Here is a 20,238-nt window from a genome sequence, read left to right on the forward strand (position 1 = left end):
TCGAAGCCCACTTGGAAACATCCATCGGTATCACACCTTTTTGGATCTCAACCAGTCTGTAGCAACCCTCAGGTGTTTCCTTTTTAGTAAGGTAGCTTGGGCTAAGTCCTGGTAAAGTAGGATGGATGCCACCTGAAAGCGAACCAGTGCCATTTTCCTGGCTGCCTTCATAATGTCTTATTTTAGTTGAAATAGATTAACCCTCATCAGCACATCTGGGGTCAAATTTCTGCTTAGCTGTACCAAGGCGTATACCCTGTGAGTGTGATCTAGGATGATTTCCTTCTTTTCTGCTGAGCCCAGCATATGTCGGAACATGGCTATCACATATTGCTGCAGGCCCTCATCCGCTATGGGTTTTGGGATCCCCCTGATGTGTATGTTGTATGCCTTTAGCTTTTTTCGGCTTCCTCTTGTTTACACTGGAACCGTTCCATCTGTTGTTCCAGTGCCAGCACTCTCTTAGCCAGCTCGTCTTGTTTATGCCCTTGTTCTGCCACTGTGGTTTCCACTTCATCTACTCTTCTTTCAATAACCAGAACATTTCTGTTGAGGTCTGTAATACACTTGGCTAGTTTGGAGGTGCTTTCTTTAATATCCTTTTTCAATTCCAGTAACACTGCTGTCAGATCTGATTTCCTTATGGGTGGATCCTCTTCCTTTTGGAGGCACTGATGAGGGGGTGAATGTATTTGGGCAGTAGTTTGCTGCTGGATGCTTTTCTGTGCTTCCGCACCTTGCATTAGGGCTTTGATGTCCCCAGAGGCTGTCCCCTTCTGTTTGGCTGCTTGTTTAGCCATCCTTCCTTCCTCCGGGGGTCTCTGGGTATCGCCAGGCGCAGGCCTGTCAGTAGGCAGTGTGTCGCCCGTCGTCCCAGACTCAGCCGCACTGCTAGTTGTAAGTCTCTAGTTTCACGGGGCCCAGGTACCTCCAGTGGTCCCAAATGCACTGGGAGGCTGCACTACAGTTGCCCAGGGAGTGATCCACCACCCTGGCCCAGTGGTCTTGCATGCACTCCCTTGATCCTCTAACCTTGTCTCTCCCTTTGGTGTCCCCTAGGGTCTCCACTCTGCCTTCTTTGGTGTCCCTCCTCTTCGCACCTTGGCCCCTCCGTTCCGAGGGCTTAGCTCCTCAATACCTCCTCCTGCGATGCTCCAGCACTAAGGCCATGGGGAGGGGTGTGAGAGAAGGTCAGGGGCTCCAATATCCACTGTTATCTGGATCCCAGGTGGAATCCAAGGGCATGAAGCTGTGGCCCCTCCACCAGCTAGGACTGGCATCCCCGCAGGTTAGTGTGTTTTACAGAGACACCCCCATGATGGGTGGGTCCCCCTTCTGTAACTTGTTTGGTCTTGGGCTCCGCTGTCCTCTCCCAATTGGCAATGTCTCCCTTGTACTGCCAGGTGTGTCCTGCATCTTCACATTGGGCCCCTTGGTGTGGGGGGACTCCACTTAAACCGTTCCTTTTGCAGCCGTGCCATGCACAAGCAGCTGGGGGTGTCCCGGAGACCTTGTGACCCGCCCGCTTCCTATTACTCTTCAGCCCTTCAGCCACATCCTTCCTGCCAGGGCTGACCCTCTGGAGAGTTCCACCGTCCGTTCTCCCTCACCTTAGCCTGCCGCACTCGCTCACTCACAGCTCCTCCCCCAGGCTTCCCGGTGGTAGCCTTCAAGCTTTCAGGCTCTCCAATCCTCTGGCAGCCTCCGGTGCCCCTCTGCCATTTCTCCTACCTCGGGGAGAGGGGTCTCTGCAGCTTAGATCTGCAGCCGCCCGTCCCGACTCTCGCTGGGACTGCTGCCTCCTCTCTTCGCCTCCCTGAGGGCATGCAATCTGGCGGCAAAACTACCAGCTCATTGCACACGTGCCTCCCTTCTTCTTCTGCTGGCGCATGTATATTTAGCGTGGACTCCCTATCTTTGCTCCGTCCCTCAATCCTGCACCTCGGTCACCATCTTGCCACGTCCACCGCAACGTGCGGGCTTCACTTTCTTCAACCTTCGCCAGTTGCCCACGCTTCTGCTTTTTATTCCCTCGGGAGGTGCCCCCTCGGGAGGTGCCCCACACGTTCCGTTGACGGTGCCACGCTTACTGGCTCGTTATCTTTGATTTTTAAGGGAGGGTTTGGGCCTCGAGACAGGGTTGGGTTCAGGAGCTCACCAAGGCTGCATTCGTCGGTTGCTTCGGCTGGCCATGCCCCCTCATTAGACTATTTCTAAAGGCATGCGGCAATACATTTTCCAGAGTGTTTTTGCAACAAGCGTTGAATTAATAGTTATAGTAGCCTAATCCACCCATTGAAAGCAATTATATGATGACAAAACACTTTTTTATGTAATTGCTCAAAAATAATTTACGCAAATCTCTTTGAATGTATTGTGTTTAAGGCTTACCATGCAAAGATGTGCGGTCATTGTATGTCATTAGAGATGTGGCCATGGTCATTTCGAACTTACAGGGAGGCTGGTGTATAACTCAATGAAAATGATAGGTCACACGCAACGTATTACAACTCTCAGTATATGTGTAAGTGCCTGTAGATGCTGCAAATGCATTAATATGATAAACATCCAGGGTGTGACGTAATATTGGTATTGGCATTAATATGAGGAGATGCTGAAGCAACTGAGCACTGAGTAATGTTTCAAAACACTTTGGGCAACAAGTAGATGGCACTGTGTGCAGGAGGATGAGGTGGTCTCTCCGGGATGAAGGGGCTATGCAATGTAGAATGATTTGCATTATGACTGTCACTTTCTCTAATGACGTGTGTGGGCTATCCAATTGGCACATGCACTTGCAGCCCTTCCTCCGGAGAATCCCACATTGGAACTGGTATGGCGATTAAACTGCCTCTCACCTCTAGAGAAGGTGGTCTCTCCAAGTCAGGGTTGAGGTCAGCATAGGGAAGCTTGCACTGTGGCTGCCTGACAGTACCTGGCCTGTGGATAAAAGAGACGGACTTCAGATCACTTGTCATCGTTTCCAGCCCTTGAACGTTTAGGGGCAAGACATGATACGTGCAGAAAATAAACAAATCATTAAAGCATGCCATCCTAAGCTGGACTCAGACCATGTGATTGTTTCGTCAAATACAATGCTGGGATCTGGCATGCATTGAAGAACCAGCACACAAGTGTACACTGTTAGTAGATTGGAACCACAAAAGCAAAGGAAAAATTGGTTTTTAATTTGTGCAGTGTACATAGGAAGAGGGTATGATCAGGTTAAGACAGGGCTCTGCAACGAGTGACTCTCAATTTATGTTGGTCTACAACTCCCGTAATACCTCACCATTGAATATGTTGTCTAGTGCAGGTGGACGTTGTAGTCCAAAACATGTGGAGGAACAAAGACTGCAGACCCCTAGGCTAATTGAACAGCTAGCACGACTGTGTGCCATTTGTTGCAGACTAAACAGAACAGCTAGTGTGAATATCGGGTGGTTGAATACATATGGACTGGAATCAAACTGGGGCATGAAGCAAGAAGCCCAGATACCTATTATGTTTCTTATATATCACATAGCTTTATCTATGATCTTTATTCTTATGTGTCCCTCAGTATAGTGTTGCTACCCCATTTTGTATACTGACAAGAGAGGAATTCACTTTGCATTAAGGAGAGTTAATAGATGTATAAGTATCAATTGTGATGGTCGAAAATAATGTCCACTCTGAAATAGTCGTCTAATTAACCATGCTTGTTGTTTCCTCACATATGTTTGTTAGTCCCCAGCTCTGTCCTTGTCTTTATATTTGAACGTATAAGAAATATGCAACCTGAATTAGCTTTAATTAACCATTTTCAAGACTTTATAAAGGGGCCTTGAACATGTACAGATATCTTAATTTAGCTAAACTCTTCCAATATTTCATGGAACAGTAACTCTTAGAACCTTCTGGTCAGGGATTTTCTTTATAAAGTGTCACACTGGATCAGTTAGCTAAGGCTGTTCCACTTAAGACATATAACATGTTCACAATGCTAACACTGCTTGACAGGGCTCCCCCGGGATATTGCCACTGCATATGTTTAGCATAACATTGCCCACTAATAGCAGCCGAACAGCGGTTGTTCTGTACCAGTGATCCTATGGTTAACCAGGACCTGTGAAGTATTTGATGGGATCTATGGGAGTGGAAGCTGATCATGATTTACCTAAGCGTGATCAATGACCATATCTACGCATGGTATCCCCTCTACATGGCCGCCCCTCAGTGTGAGGATCTAGAGGCAAACCTTTATAAGGGCATGTGCTTTACAAATGCAACACATGAACCAATATTTCTTTATTGATGGTAAATGCTCACTCACAAGAAACAAACAGAATGCAAAAGACAAATAAAATGATAGGGGTATATGGGAAGGACACACACTTCAACATCTGGCCTGCTTTTATCACCATCGGGTGTCTGATCATTCTTGTAGACCTACTGTGAGTTTTCCATCATCTCATTTCCATCTCTTTTTATATGCTAATGGGCAATCTATCGATGACCTTCCTTTTTATCAGGGTCGTTAAAATAAGACCTGAGATGTGATTGATTAAGGTTCATATATATATAGGCATATGTCACCAGCCATGACCTGGAAGATGCTGTTTAGCTTATGTCTACTTTCAAATACTTTGGTATATTGTATAGGGTGGAATAGTTTTTATCCTATGGTGAGTAAAAGTTCTATATGTTCCATGTCTGTTCATGTTAGGTCCTAATAAGGCAAAAATATTATTGTATTGCTGCATTCATGAAATGTAGTAAATTAACTAAATGCCAATAGCATATGATGAAACGTACAGCTCTATTTGAACATGTGCCCCTCTGTGTAAACCCTGGTATAACTTGGAAAGCCAGTTGTCATTAGAATCAATTCTGCAGATCCAAGATTGTGACCACCATTCTGTGTGCACCTTTCTGAGAATGGAGAAGGAGAGGACGACATTTGTACCCAAAAAAGTCTGTTTTGCAGAATGTCAGCACCAATATATGGAACCTCAGAATGCGAACCACTGGCAGGAGCCTGCCAACATAATGAGGTAATAGAATGAAAGCTCTCTTTAGCTCATGACTTCCGCTGCATTGTTTTTTATTTGCACTTGTAGTAGCCTTTGCGCAGGATCATCTTTTAGAACCAATCACATTTTTTTTCATTATTCACCCCAATTAAATTAGCACCTAATATTAAAATTCACTCAGGTTTCCACGAGAGCCTTAACGACTATGTATGTGGAAAATGTGTGCATGATTATTTTCCGATTAGAGAATTTGCATACCGTTTGTTTATTCTGAAACCCTGTCTGGTATTGTTATACACTGGCTTGGAGTTCATAACACTAGGAAAAAGCTTAAAATCCTCTTGGAAATAATCCAAAACTATAAGGTCATTTGAGGGGTTAGACGTATGCATGGAACAAAGAGTAGAATGTTGCAATTTACTGGAAGATACATGCGCTTCTCCCTAGTAACAGTTAACCTTCCATTCCCATTCTGTTCACCTCCGTGTGCATTGTTTTCCCTTGTCAGTACTTTCTTGATTCCCTCCTGGGGTACCCTTCTATCCACAGCCAGTCCACATATCTGAATTCACTGGCGTCAGATCGACACACTGATAACCTTGACGTGCACACCAGTGAGTGGGACTACAGATTTATTGTGTGTTGGAACATCACATGCGACTTCATTCATAAGCTCCGAGTTATTGGCAGCATTTCCACCAAGCAGATCTGCTACACTCATGACTCAATTATTGAGTGATATGCATTCATTTGTGTGACCTTCCCCCTTCGTTATTTCTATAGTAACAGACACTTTTAGTATGTCTGTGTGTTTTTTCGATTAGATCCTCAAGCTTGTAATTTACACAGGAGTTGCAAAATCGTTGACCAGTTTACAAAGAAGGTCGAGAACAGTACTACAAAACATTCTCTCTCTCTCTCTCTCTCTCTCTCTCTATCTCTCCTCCCCTCTCTCTCTCCCCGCCCCACCCCCCGCTCTCTCTACCCCCCCCCCTCTTTCTTATGGTGTGGCTGAGGAAAGTGGGAGCCTGACTATAATTTGACATTTCTTTCCAACAGCCACGTTCTTGTCATTCACAGATCAATGCAAAAAGTGTACTGATAATTCGTTGACTTTGCGCAGGGGAAACCACAAAGTAACCCAACAACTAAACGAAATTCTCCCTTCCATCTGCCCCCCTGCACCGTAGACCATGTCCTCTCAAGGCCTGCAAATTCTACAATAGCAGCCAAACTCTGTCCACTAAATATAGAACTATTGGGCTTCCCGGGCAAAACGTTAATGGAAACCCGAGTGCATTGCTAGCGTCGTCGATAACCTTGTCTTTTAACCTTCTGAAATTAATTATCAAAACATTGCATGCACATGGGACTGGCATGGCACAGGCTCTACGTTTAATGACAGTAAACAAGGAATCTGTCACGGCGCCGATCTGAAAACTCCCCCAGCCGCCGATCCTACTCCACCACCTCGATTATTTATAAATAGCAACATTTACCTGGTCATTTTGTCCATCACTTCATCCTCCCACCAAGATGAAGTACCAGCAGCTCTGCTATGGGCACAAGGGCCGGGGGAGGTGCATTTTCTAGCAAAAGCAGGCTTGATGGCTCGGGGGAGGGGGTGGAGGGTAATTTAGAAGACGGCAAATAAAAAATAAATAAATAAAACACTCTGCCGGATAAATAGCTGACGAACTGAAATCGCCCGCTGATGGTACAATGCATTTTAAGGATAGAGTGGTAATGCTAGAGCGGGCAGGATGCTGGCTGCATGCTAAATTCCTTTTGAATTGGCTGCTGTGAATGTTTGATTATGATATGGCCGTGGCTTTGAGATTGACACAGGGTTAGCATTGCAAACTTAAAGGTCGATTGATTTTGAAGGCACTTTGAGCTGTGGGATAGGGTGCTGAAAGTAATTGCCATATTTTATTTATGAAACCTTTAGATTGTTTAACTATGAAATAAGCAAATACGAAGCAAGAGACTGTCCCTTTATAAGTGTGTAAGTAACTCTAAAAGCACGTGCTGTTTGTAATACCTCCTATCTTTAAAATACCATCAAATAATGAAATGGTATCGCAGAGAATAATTACCCAATAGGGACATAGAACGTAATTAATGGGGTAATGATGCACTCTTTACCCCATACAAGTCTTGCTATATACCCCTTGGCATACAAATCCTATGTGATTCCAACTCATAATTAGGTGATAAAAAATAGGAAGGCCATGTTAAAACCATGCTCACAATGAGGCCCTGTGAGTTGAGTAAGGACAGGGAAGTGTACGGGTCATATCTGGAGGACGTCACGAGGTGGGCTCGTGGAGGCTGAACTTGGATAACGATTGTGAAAGGCACGTGGTGCATTTCTTATCCTGGCAAGGCTCCGCGAGGACAGACTTCTGCCATGCAGCTCTGACTTCTCCAATTGGAGCCTGGGCAGAACAATTTGCACATGCGCATTATTTTTTGTAACGTCATTGCTAATCCAACAATCATGCAATGCTCTCTCGGTGACAACGCCCCCTCCTTTAGAAACCTATGTTCAAGCATATCGATCACATGTTTATTAGATGGTCTGGTAACCTTCTGCGTGAGTGCTGTTTCCGCAGATGTCACAGATGCTCGCCGTAATATGAAAGGACATGTGTGCTTATTGTCTAGACGATAAACACCAGCAGTGTCTGGTTGTCCCCTGAGGCAATGAATGTGTTTTATACAACATCATTAATGTTATTACGAAGTAGTCTTTCTCGTCGGTCTGCACCTTTTTAGCAAGGTTGGCATGAGTACATATTATTACAACTTATTACAACTTCCGCCTGAAAACACTCTCAAATAGAAGATCCCTCAACTTCACTTACATCCAGTGACTTCTCTACTTCCTTCCAGTTCCGATCAGTAGAAGCCACTAAACTTCACGATTTTCTTCTTTCTAATAATTATAACGCCCTTGTAAAAATCTGAAATGATTATACACAAGTAATTAAAAAAAAAAAATTAAAAAAACGTTTTTCTATTTTTTTTTAGATTTAAGCTCCCGAGCTGTGGAACCATGTGGCTATTTGTTTGTGGAGTGGCTGTGTTTCTTGTTCAGACCTCATTATGAGGGGGTTCCACAAGTGTAACACTTTGAGCAGAGACCCTAAATACGAAAGTATAGGAATAACAAATAATTGTCTTTCTGGAATTCTAGACAATAATTGCTATACTCATTAAAGGTTTATTTCAGGCACACTCCAGGGGGTGAGTCACTGATTTAGTTTGTTCTTCGACACCTCAACTCAGCCTTTAATCCTTCTGAGGTTGATAAATGAGTACCAACACAGGTTGGTTGATATTGTATGTCTGTTTGTTCTATATAAAGCGCTTACGCATAAGTGCTATATAATAACACATAATTATCATTTGGCCTTGGACGTCTGCTTGTATTCACAGTAAGTTGGTAATATGGGCCTGAACACCGATATTAGCGATACATATGATGATCCATTCTTGTATAAAATGTATGTCACATAGTGATATCGTAACAATATTTTTCATACTGTACTTAGGAACAATGCTATGTGATGCCACTTTCTATTTTATCAAGGTGTAAAAGGTTGTGTTTCATCGCTTCCCATGATGTCACTTTGGGTTTGGGTCAAATGACATCACTCCTTGTGAAGTCATCAGAGTTCAAGGGTCATGTGATGTCACTTCCGCTACACCTGGCATTTTGGTGAAATGACGTCCCTGGATGGCATGAGTACATATTATTTGGAGGTAGTCTTTCTGGTCGGCCTGCACCTTTTTAGCATGGTTGGCATGAGTAAATATTATTAGGAGGTAGTCTTTCAGGTCGGGCTGCCCCATTTTAGCACAGTTGGCATGAGTATGTATTATTAGGCGGTAGTCTTTCTGTTCAGCCTGCACCTTTTTAGCATGGTCTGCATGAGTACATATTATTAGGAGGTAGTCTTTCTGTTCATCCTGCACCTTTTTAGCATGGTCTGCATGAGCACATATTATTAGGAGGTAGTCTTTCTGTTCATCCTGCACCTTTTTAGCATGGTCTGCATGAGTACATATTATTAGGAGGTAGTCTTTCTGTTCATCCTGCACCTTTTTAGCATGGTCTGCATGAGTACATATTATTAGAAGGTAATCTTTTGGGTCAGCCTGCACCTTTTTAGCATGGCTGGCATGAGTAGATGTTATTAGGAGGTAGTCTTTCTGGTCAGCCTGCACATTTTAGCACGGTTTTCATGAATATGTACAATTAGGAGGTCATTGTTCTGGTCGGTCTGCACCTTTTTAGCACGGTTTGCATGAGTGCATAGTATTAGGGATTTGTCTTTCTGGTCGACCAGCACCTTTTTAGCATGGTTGGCATGATTGCAAGTGAATCAATGAAATTGATGTTTCTTTGTTTCATTTTCATATATGAGATGGAGGAGGATCACCAATGGTTTAGAAAAGTAAGTTTTTACAGAAGAATAATTTGGGTTATTGTGTGAAGTGTGACACACCGGAAGAGTGTCTGAGGGGTTCAGGTAAAGAGTCCCAGATTAATGTGCCCAGAATTGAGCAATGTTTTCTACAAGTACATTTACATTATATATTTGAGGAGAATGCCTTTGACATTACGGTGTAAAAAGGAAAATCCTTTTCCAAGATGGCCACCATGGAAAGGGAAGGGAGGGTTCCATACAGGTCCCCTCTTTACTTTCCATGGCAGCCTGCCGAGGGCAAAAATAGAACTCTATGACCATATTACCACGCGCACATTTTTCTTCCTTTTCACATCTATTCCAATTTTGAATAACTTTACCACAAAGCCAGTACCAGGTGGACATGGCCAATTTAACCACATGTTTTTTCCCTCGTGGTCATGGCCAGTAGCCAGATTTTCTAGATCATGACCTTATTCCATGACCCGCACAATCTGGTCACTGCCCATGGCCACAGGCTACACCTCAGTCACCAAAGGTATATCACTATTTCTTGTACCTACATTATGACACTTGTCAGAAAATAAAACACAGGCACATTTGCAAAACCATGCTTTCCGGTCCTTCTCAATGCTCCTTACACAAGTTTGCTGGACATCCACCCATGTTTTATTTAGTCAAAAGTGTCAAATGTAAGCACATACAATCGTCATATAACCTAGCCCCCACTTGACAACATCCATTCAGACTTTATGAAAACATTTGTATCTAGATTTATAATTATTTTGCAAACTTTTGTATAGATTTGTAAAATGACACCACATTTATAAGCCTTTGCAACATTTTGGGACCCCCTCTAATTCTGCCCCCTCTTGACAAAATCCCACCAAACTTTGCAAAAATATGTATATCTATATGTATTATCAGTTTGCCAAAATAAGTGTAGATTTGTCAAATGGCACCTCATGTATAAGCCTTTACATTATTTTGACACCCCCCTTCTAATTTTGCCCACTCTTGACGGAATACCACAAAACACATTCAGGATCATATCAGGAATATAATTGCATAATTTCATGCAGTTTCATTAAGTGGCGGCAAAGTTATAAACCATCAAAAACACCAATTTTTTTGCTTTTTGCAGCCATACTCCATCCCATTCTCATCACCCATCACCTCCGCAGAGATTATTTGATATGTTTGACAAGTGCAATGTTGTGTTTTTTAATATGTTTTTACTGTGATGTCCGTGGACACCGGCCGCTGTCCGCGAATCCAAGATAGCGGGTGTTGCCACAAATCTGACGCACCTCATGCTTCACTCCAACCAATCAGCGAACATGTCATGTGCCTGTGGACAGCCGATTATCCAATCGGGATCCGGTCCGCGGAGTGAACAGGGAAATGTCATTCATTTCTTGAGACCTACTTTTTGGTCAAATGCAACAGTAACAAGTCCCAGTTTCACTGAGCCAAGAATAGCAAAATCAAAAACGGGAGTCCAAGTGATTTGTATGAAAGAACAGACTTTAAAATCCAAGGTTTAGTACAAACAACAGCCTAACACGTGTTTCGAGCCTTCCACGGCTCTTCATCTGAGTCTTAATAGGGATAGAGCCTGAAATTTAAGCTGAAGGGACAATGCCCAAAAAGTACTCTGAAGGCTTCGCAATTGCAGTTAAAGCTGGTCGGCTGTTTGGGCAGACTGAAAAAATCAATGTGAAATGTACAAAAATCTATGATGCAGTTCTGGATAGGTTGAAATGAATGGAAGAGGATTACTTTAAACTAAGAGATTGGTTCTGTACAGTTCTAGACTAGATATTCACTCCTAGTTTTGGAATGGAATGGAAATGGTCCTCGTCACCGATCTGGTCAGGTTTGGACTTCACTCGCCACCGGATGGTCTCAGGCACTGGTTCTGCTCACAGCACGGCCTCTGGTCGGGGTCTGACGGGTTCTGGATACTGCGCTGCTTTCTGGGTCTGGACCTCGGTCCTAGCACAGGGTTCTTGGCTAGAATAGAACAGCTCAGCCCGGCTGTTGAATGTGAGAATCAGGTTGCTAAAGTTCTGAGGCCTGCTGAGAAGGATTCAGCTTGTGAATTAGGCCTTTACTTCAAAGTTCTGGATTCTGGAGTTTGGTTCTAGAGTTCTGGTCTATGGATATATCTGGAGTCTGGAATCTGGATATGGAGTCTTCCGGCAGAGTGCTGCGCCAAGAATCGGTTGAAGTGGAAAAGTGAGTGTCCTTGTCTGTCCTAAGAAATCTCTTTTTATGTGTTTTCAAAGTGGGTGGGAAGGCTGATTCTACATGCCCAACCCCCTAAGGATTTGATATGTTAGAGGATTCCCTGTGACCTGACTAGAGAAAAGGATTAGCGTGTCAGAATGAGTAAGAGTGATGCTGTATTTTACAATCTAGTGAAAAAACTACCCTTTGCTTTTACTTAGAAAATCATTTTTTTCAAAAAACATATTTCCCAGATACACAAGTTGTTGAGAATACATATACACCTCACAGATGAATTAAGGCAGGTCTCTGTTCAAGCCCCGTGTTCCTATGAGTTTGGGTTCAGAAATTATGACTTATTTTCGTTTTTGGTGAATTTCCCAATATTGGTTCTGCACCAAATTTTACACAGACATACACACCGTCTCTGAACATGTTACTGTAAGTTCTTATGTTTCTAGCATAAACACTGTATCTACAATATTAATAAATCCCAGGGTTTGGTCTCAGAACATCACCCGGAGTCCAGCTTAGTCTTGAATTGTGAGTGAATTTGTCATTTTAAGAATCTCAAAGTTTGACATTTTGGTCAGCTTGGTACAATATTTTAGAACCATTTTCCTTAAACATATATTTGGTGCAATGTTAAATCCACCTCCCAGTCTGGTCCACCCCACAGAGCTTGGTGAGTCAGATGGTCACATGGCCTGCCTCTCCCAGAGCAGTTGTTGTTGACAAGTCACACCCAAATCAGCATATTCTATTCAGCTGAAAGAATCCATTGTCTCTTTTTCCTGCCAGCAGGGGAAATCTCCTCCTCTCCTGTTGGTCGGAAGGCCAGGTGTGAAGGGTTACCATGGACAGAAGGAAGCGTCTTTTGTCCAGTGCGGAGGTGTGGACTCTGTTTGATTCCAGTGTGGGAACACTTTTTAACTCTGCAGCCAATGTTTACAATTTGTCTTTTCGTACAATATAACCCACATTTTCAATACATACATTAAACAATGACTTTCTTCAAGTCATTTCAGAATATAGTTTTAAATTGTCTCTACCCATTAGGCTTCTGATAGCAAGTATTCCTTGGCATAGTTTGGGGTTCCATGTTTAACTTTTACAAAGAAATGGTTTAAAACACCGGCTTCTGGTAGTGGTGAGCAACGGTACTACACCCATTTTTGACAGTGGTCTTGACATCAGTATCTTTCAACAGAGATTTAGCTTGATAGCATATGATTCTTGCTGACATTGTATTGATGTAGATTCTTGCAGTAGAATAATGTGGAACACCCAACAAGAAGGTTGGATCTTTTTGGTGATTTGTGAGCCATGATTTTAACACATTTTGACAATCAAGAAAGTGAATTCCCACACAGCTCTGGGTTGCTTTTGGCAATCAGTATTGCTATTTCCAAGTGGTTTCAGGCTACTGTGTGGGTAGCCCAATGGTAGTTTTTGGCAGTGGTCTCCTGTGCTCTCTAATATAGGCAAAAGTGGATGGCAGCCTATCTTTCAGATTTTTACTGCCCATTCTTTTTGGATGGTTTTGGGTGACCGGCATGCTTTCCAGTGGTCATTCTGATGTTTCTGCTGCCAGCAATGCACAGTACTGTTGCAGGGCTCGGATGAGTGGGTTAATACATCCCACAACCGGGAAAACCAACGGTACAGGAATTGCAGCAGATGTCCTCTTCAAGCTTGTCTTCGGTTCTTTCATTCAGTGGTCGACTCTGCCTTCCAAGCCAAGAGACTCGCCTTTTATTCAGTTCTCTCCCATTCATTCCAGCCTAGCTGTCACTCACCATTCAGGGTGGCTGTCCTTGCCGGACAGTCAGCCAGCCAATCAATACAGAGTGCATTTGCTTCTCCTATGAGAGTAAGCACAGGGAATTACAGGCACCTCCCTCACTTCCTGACCCCCCAGACACTCAGGCACCAGAGGCGGTCTTCACTCCTGAAGCACGCCAAAGGTGAATGAACAAAGGAAGCAAACTAAGTTTGGAGCGCCGAGCAAAACTCTAGAAGGACCTTTCCACAAAGAAATGGCGAAAATAGAAGACCAGGACCTGTTTTTACAGAGGGGGCTCAGATGCCATATTGAAAAACATGGCTCCTGCGATTTAACGCTACCGGTGTTCGCGGTCAGGAAAAATCATGGTAGTTTGTTGTAAAACCACTGCCACCAGCCATTTCTAGAGGAAAGGGTAGCATTTCACTGCTACGTGAGTATCTAGACACAGGGGATACTAAGTAACCCCTCCATCACTCTATTGTAGGATAGGGTGTTCTGGGTATAGGAATTTAAAACGGCTAGTAAAGTCAAGGTCACTTTACTTTCTCTGGGAAACAATAGTTTATCTCAGAGAAGGTATTTAAACATTGGGATAGACTGGAAAGGTTTCCCTGTGCCACTGCACTGAGGGTGCTGTGTGACACAAATGAAAAGATGATGCCTATGGAGTTGGTTAGACTCCATAACCAAAGAAAACACAAGAGTAAAACACATTTCAAAACACATGAGAGAGTGGGAAAAAGGGTCACACTCTCTCCGGGTTAAAAAATGAAGTCATCAAAATCCAGCAAAATTGCTGGGGGGCTCTAAGGTAAAGGGAATTAGCATATTATTGAGAATTCTCACTAACAGCAAGGTCTCAAACACCAGATGCACTGACACCAAACCACAAAAATGCATAGTTACAATAGTTACCAAGACCCTACTATGAGAGCATGGCAAGCCAACTTTATATCATTTACGTTGGTTATCTCTGCAGTCTAGAATAACATTTAAGATGACCACTTTAGTCCTCAAATGCCCACACAGTACCACCCAAAAATATCTGGTTTCTCAGATTGATTCCTCCCGGTGAAGGAAGAAAAATCCTTTTTTTTAGCACCCCGGATTCCCGCTTTGGGAACCTAGGGTGCTAAAGGCCTTCATCCCCCATTACAGGGGCTGGAATGGGGGGATAATGGTCCTAAGACCTTGTTATCCACCCTCGCTTTGCTTGGGCTGAAAACGTGGGCTGCTGGCCCGGTATCCTACGTTCCAGTCCTTGGAACGGAGGATGAACACCACAATATTCCCATTAGCATATCACAAAATGCAAATGGAAATGTTGGAAAATCTTATGGAGGCTATGTACTTTCCTGAGAAATATAAAGAAGATGGAGTCTATACGTTTTTTTTTTAGTTCTATTTTTTTACTTTGAAAGGTGGTTCCTAAAGGAACATTTCCTTTATTGTTTTTGGATGTATTTTTATTTAATTTTATCTTTTGGCAGGAGAGCTAAGAACGAAAGGTGAGGAGGGAAATGAGGGAAGAAGCACCAAACACTAATATGGAGGGATAGGTGGACAGGGGAAAATGTTGCACATGTGCTATTTCTAAGGTAGGGGGCAGTGTTTCTCATGCTCCTTGATTGCAGCAGTGGTGGTGGCTCTTGGGGAGGAGGGATGGCATTAGCTGATGCCTTTTTAAGATAAATAGCAGTTTTGCTAAAAGTATGTATTGTGTATTAGATTTTTAATGGATAATAAGTAGGAATAAGTGTTGGAGCTGTGCAATGGAAATTTTGAGGTTGAAAGTTCGTAGATCAGTAGAAAATGCAGTTCGTAACTGCTTGTGAAGCACAGATTTTATTGTGAAGTGCAGACGGGTTCTCGGACACATCATCAAGGTCCGCAATGAAGTCAGATGTTTGTAGACATCTACAGAGGATGCAAAACTAGTGTAGAAGTGTTAAAAAATGATTCTAGAAGGTGGGAAATGGCAGCGTTTTAAAGTCAAAATGTAAATTGGACACAAATATTGCTATACTGGGTAAGTATCATGTTAGTAAGTTGCAGGAAAATAGCATGCACTGTTAAAAACCCATGACATTCACTGAAACAACTTTATTAAAGGGACATTATGGTTAGGTTGGACTAATAAAAACCTATAAAATTCAATGCAAAAACTTTGTTAAAGGGATGTTATGGTTAAGTTGCACTATTAAAAACCTTTGAAATTCACTGAAATAAACTTTGTTAAAGGAACGTTATGGTTAAGTTGGACTAATAAAAACCTATGCAACCATAGCTTAACCATAATGTCTCTTTAATAAAGGTTTTTCATTTAGTTTCACAGGTTTTTATTACTCTAATTTAACCATAACGTCCCTTTAACAAAGTTTTTTCAGTGAATATTATATACTTTGATCAGGAACTAGCCATAGACTTCAGCACAATACTGGCCAGTGGCCACAATCTTTGAATGTGCCCACTATATATGCTAACATATAAATGGGCCACTAGCCATGGCCTTTGACTTTGAACAGTTTGTACATCTTTTGGCATGTGCACTGCATATTTTCAAATAATTAAATGCAATAAGCAATGGCCTTCGTCCGTGCCCACTGTATATCATATACACTAACCAGCCACTAGCCATGGTCTTCAACACAATACAAGCCAGTGGCCACTACCTTTGGCTATGCCGGCTGGATATTCTAACATATTAATGGGCACTAGCTATGGGCATTAGCAATGGCCACTGACTACAGCTTTCAACGTTGCACACTGTATATTTTAAAACAGTGATGTGCTACTAGACATGGATTGAAACAATGTACATTGGTATTTTTGAACAGTATTCAACCACTAGCTATGGCCTGTGGTGCTGACCAGTGATCCCAGGTTCTGTCATGGCCAAGTCCATGGCCAAAATTGTTATCAAGGCAATCAAAGTTTTCATGAGCTATCTTATAAATGATGTTATGTCTAATTCCATTATTGATGTAATCAATTATTTACAATGTAATTAGTGTTGTCACCAGTGATGCCAGCAGTGCTGTGATGTGTAATATCATCAGTGGTCTCATAAAACATGTAATTAGTGATATCATCAGTGATGTGATCTGTGATGTCATCATTGTGGTCATAGGCTGTGCAATAGGGGGGCTCAAAGTTAAGGTGGGTTTAATCTAAATTTCAGGGGCTTTATTGCATTCAATTCGTACCTTAACTTCCCTGCAACTAAAGTTATTTCCATGAATGTTGAGGGTTTTGTTATTCCATAGATTTTTACAACACTTCCAGACCACTAGCATGGTCTTGGGCCATTGTCCTTGCCCACTGTTCATTCTATATTTTAAAACACTTGCACCCAATGCTCAAAGATGTTCATCAATCGCAAACTGATTTTGTAATGTGTTGACAGTGGTATTGTTATTTATACAATATTGCAGGCTTTGAGAACTCACAATGTGTTTAGGCAATGCGCAGTGAGATTACATTATTTGTTGAGGATCACACACTTTGGTTAAGCAGTGTGATCCAGGCCCCTTGTTTTATGGCCGGTCTCTTAGTGACTGTTGTGATACATCAGACAACCCCAGCTAACTGCATGTAAGCAGCTTGTAAAAGGGAAGAAAATTACCAACTGCAAGAATAACATATGCCCAAGTACTTTTTTTTCCGATAGCGAAATTCTAAAGCTGGCACCCATGAATATATTCACAGTAATTGAATATATATCTTAAAGTGAAATATACAAATGTAGATCAATAGACCTACACCTTAGACGAAAGTATGCAAGACAAAATAGCATTGGACTAAAAAGTATTGAACACCAGAACAATAATCTGAGAGAGGAAATGTTGCAATAAATATGCTGGTAAGGTAAAAAAAGTTTCTCACCTTTTAAACCCAGCCATCTGTCATGAAAAATTCCCTGGAAAACGAAATCCCAATACAAAACAAGTGCTTGTGGTCTTGTGAAGAAGGGTCTGCACTGTGAACATGACAACCTGAATAAAATTCTGGAAGCCAAATACTTGATCAAGTTTGCCAAACTCATAAAAACCCAAGGGATTGTGTCCGCCTCTGAAGAAAAGTTACGCTTATCACCCACATTTGTCCTTTACTTGTGCCCTGAAAAACAGCAAGAACTAGGGGAAAATAACTGCACCAGTGTCCAGGATTGCAAACTCTCTTGCCACATTGTTGGCAAATATTCATGAATTACTTGCCCTCTCATCATTTCCTCTCCTCACCTCCATGTCCGGCTTTCAACAATACTCTGTTTTTTAAAGATAACTTGAAACTTACACATACCATAGTCTCACTGTGATGAATCAAATTCTGGGCACCAGTGGTCCTGGGATGTATATCGGTTTCTAAACCATCAATCAACCCCACTCCTCTCCTACACCAGAAGGGATCTAAACAGATTTGAATGCAAGTAAATTATCAGACCTTTTGTTCAATTTTGGTAACGTGGACGGAACGGCAGGCTTATCTATGCAAGGTCGTGGATCGTTGGTTAGTTGCAATACAGCGAGAAAACAATTATTACGCAATGATAAAAGGGATTGTCCAGTCAATATTGTATAAAAATAGCTATTTTATTATTACTACAACAGACAGTTCTAGCACACTACAATTACAACCCGCACTGTAAAGGAACACAGAGGACAGACAGTTTCACAAAGTAAAAGAGCTGCACTCTGGATACTGACAGGAGGGTAGTTGGTAAAGTAATCAGTCTTATAGTTCAAGATCATTTGGTTTCAGCACCAACAGGGCAAAGGGTCGTAACTGTCTCTAGGGGCCTTCGGAGAAGGAATAGGGAGGCAAAACCTCAATGTACCTGGTGCGAAAGAATTTCTTGGTGCTCAACAGCATCGAGCCGGTTCTGGTGTGCTTTGCAGGCTGTTAGACAGAGTTAGTTGTGGGAGACAACTGCGAGAACAAGGCAGCAGGCAGTTCGACAAGCAAGGCTGGATGGACGTCTGCAGGCTGACGGGCGTGGTGACTCGGGTCAAGAATCACTGTCTCTGTGCTGGTTGGCAGATCTGGAATGCTGGTTGAGGCATCTCGGATGGCTCTGGCAACTGCAGCATGACAACAGTCAGCAGTGCGGCCGGATGCGGTTCGAGGACCTGACTGTCTCAAAATTGTCCTTAAAAAGATGGACGCTGGATGATGCGTGTGTGGCATTCCTCTGAGCTTCTTCACAGGGCTTATTTCCTTTCAAGGTGGGTGGCCAAAAGCTCAGGAGGGTGTTAGCAGTCAACAGCTTTGTCCTTTGGCCAGAGCCTTTCCGGTACTTCCCACCTTGGAAGCTTGCTGTCTGAATCTAGCAGGGCATGCTTTGTGCTGGCTGGGTCCCAGTTCTGAGCTGTTGTACTGGTTCCCTGAGTCTGCTATCTCCTTCTGTTTCCTGGGAGATGTTTAGGGGAGGGACTTGCGTCCCTCTTGGAACTCCTGGCCTTCCATCACTGGCAGAAGATGTAAGGTGCACTGTATCTTCAGCTCGGGTTGAAATGAGTCCTTCTTCTTACTCCTTGCAAAGTCTTCAAATGATCTGCTCAGTGAGGGGCTCAGCCTTCTTTTAAAGTCAAATGGCTCCAGCTACTTGTGTAGGCTAAGCCCACCTTAATGAACCAATCCTCAGTCCCCACCAACAATATTCAGCAATGCTTCACGTCAGAATCAGAGTGCTTGGCAACAGACAGGGGAAGGAAGACAACATATACTTCTAAGTCCCACCCATCTTCCTGTCTGCTGTATATCAAGGGTTCTCCCTAATTAACTGAGCCCTATGCAGTGCTTGGGTACAAAATGGGCCTCCTTTGAAGTAGGAGGTTGCAGTCAGAGTTTCATCTCCTACAGTTCACAAACTTTGGTGCTTTGAAAGGAGTGGTTCCAGACAGGACATTCACTGCCCTTTCATACCAAAGAGGGGTGTTAGTAGCAAGTTGAGACATTGCATTACAAAGAGGTGTTGGCCTGCTAATTAACATTCTTCAGTATTTACCGCCACCAGCACGGTGTAACAATGGAGATGCACGTCCATGGGTCCTTGAAATGCTAATCAGGCTGCCCACGTCTAGAGGCTTTTGATGTACCCACAGCTGTCAGTTGTCAACTACACAATGCAGGGGAGGTTTGGTGCTGGAAAGCTGTGTCCTCCCAGAGTGCATGACTATTTTTCTGCTGTGCAGTGAGCATGGAAAATGTGTGGAGGAATGGCTCACATATTTTCCAGAGGTTGATCTCCCATCATTCATTCTTTTTAAGTAAATAAAAATCAAACATCCTATGCGAGTGCACTCTCCCTGTGCGGATGGTTGAATTATTCACAGCCACTCAAATATATAAATCCTTATAGAGCTACGCTAGGCAAAAAGTGTAAAATTGTAGCATTATTGCCCCCATCTTGACTGGGAGACTATAAATACCAGAATGCAATTTAGCAAAAAACAATAAAATGGTCTCCGAGTGCAAAACTTTCAAGGACTGACAGTAGGACGCTTAAAAAAAATGTGTACATGCCGTATGTTATATTTTTAAAACTAGCAAAACAGACACTATCTGGGACTGTGGACTGTCTCCCAGACATGCAGTAACCGGGACTGACCCTGCTTAGCTTCAAAGCGATGAAGGATCCCGCCCACTGAGGCCATGCTGCTCCAAGTGGTCTTGTATGGTGGGCTCATGTATTAGGCAACATGGCCTGAGGGGGATAGCCCCTTCCTCACTTTGACTCTAATCAGGGTTGATCCCAGTTTCT

General features: G+C 43.0%; 1 protein-coding gene across 1 annotated transcript in view; it reads right to left on the reverse strand.

Annotated features, from left to right (window-relative positions):
• LOC138491971 (leucine-rich repeat transmembrane neuronal protein 4-like) overlaps positions 1–20,238 on the reverse strand; it is a 1,061,099-nt gene that overhangs the window by 156,052 nt on the left and 884,809 nt on the right. Inside the window, exon 2 of the mRNA XM_069618860.1 lies at positions 2,859–2,940. Coding sequence (XP_069474961.1) covers positions 2,859–2,940 — 82 coding nt within the window. The remainder of the gene's footprint in view (positions 1–2,858; positions 2,941–20,238) is intronic.

The sequence above is a fragment of the Ambystoma mexicanum genome, chromosome 10, assembly GCF_040938575.1.
Source record: "Ambystoma mexicanum isolate Mex_15411 chromosome 10, UKY_AmexF1_1, whole genome shotgun sequence".
Taxonomy (NCBI): Eukaryota; Metazoa; Chordata; class Amphibia; order Caudata; family Ambystomatidae; genus Ambystoma; species Ambystoma mexicanum.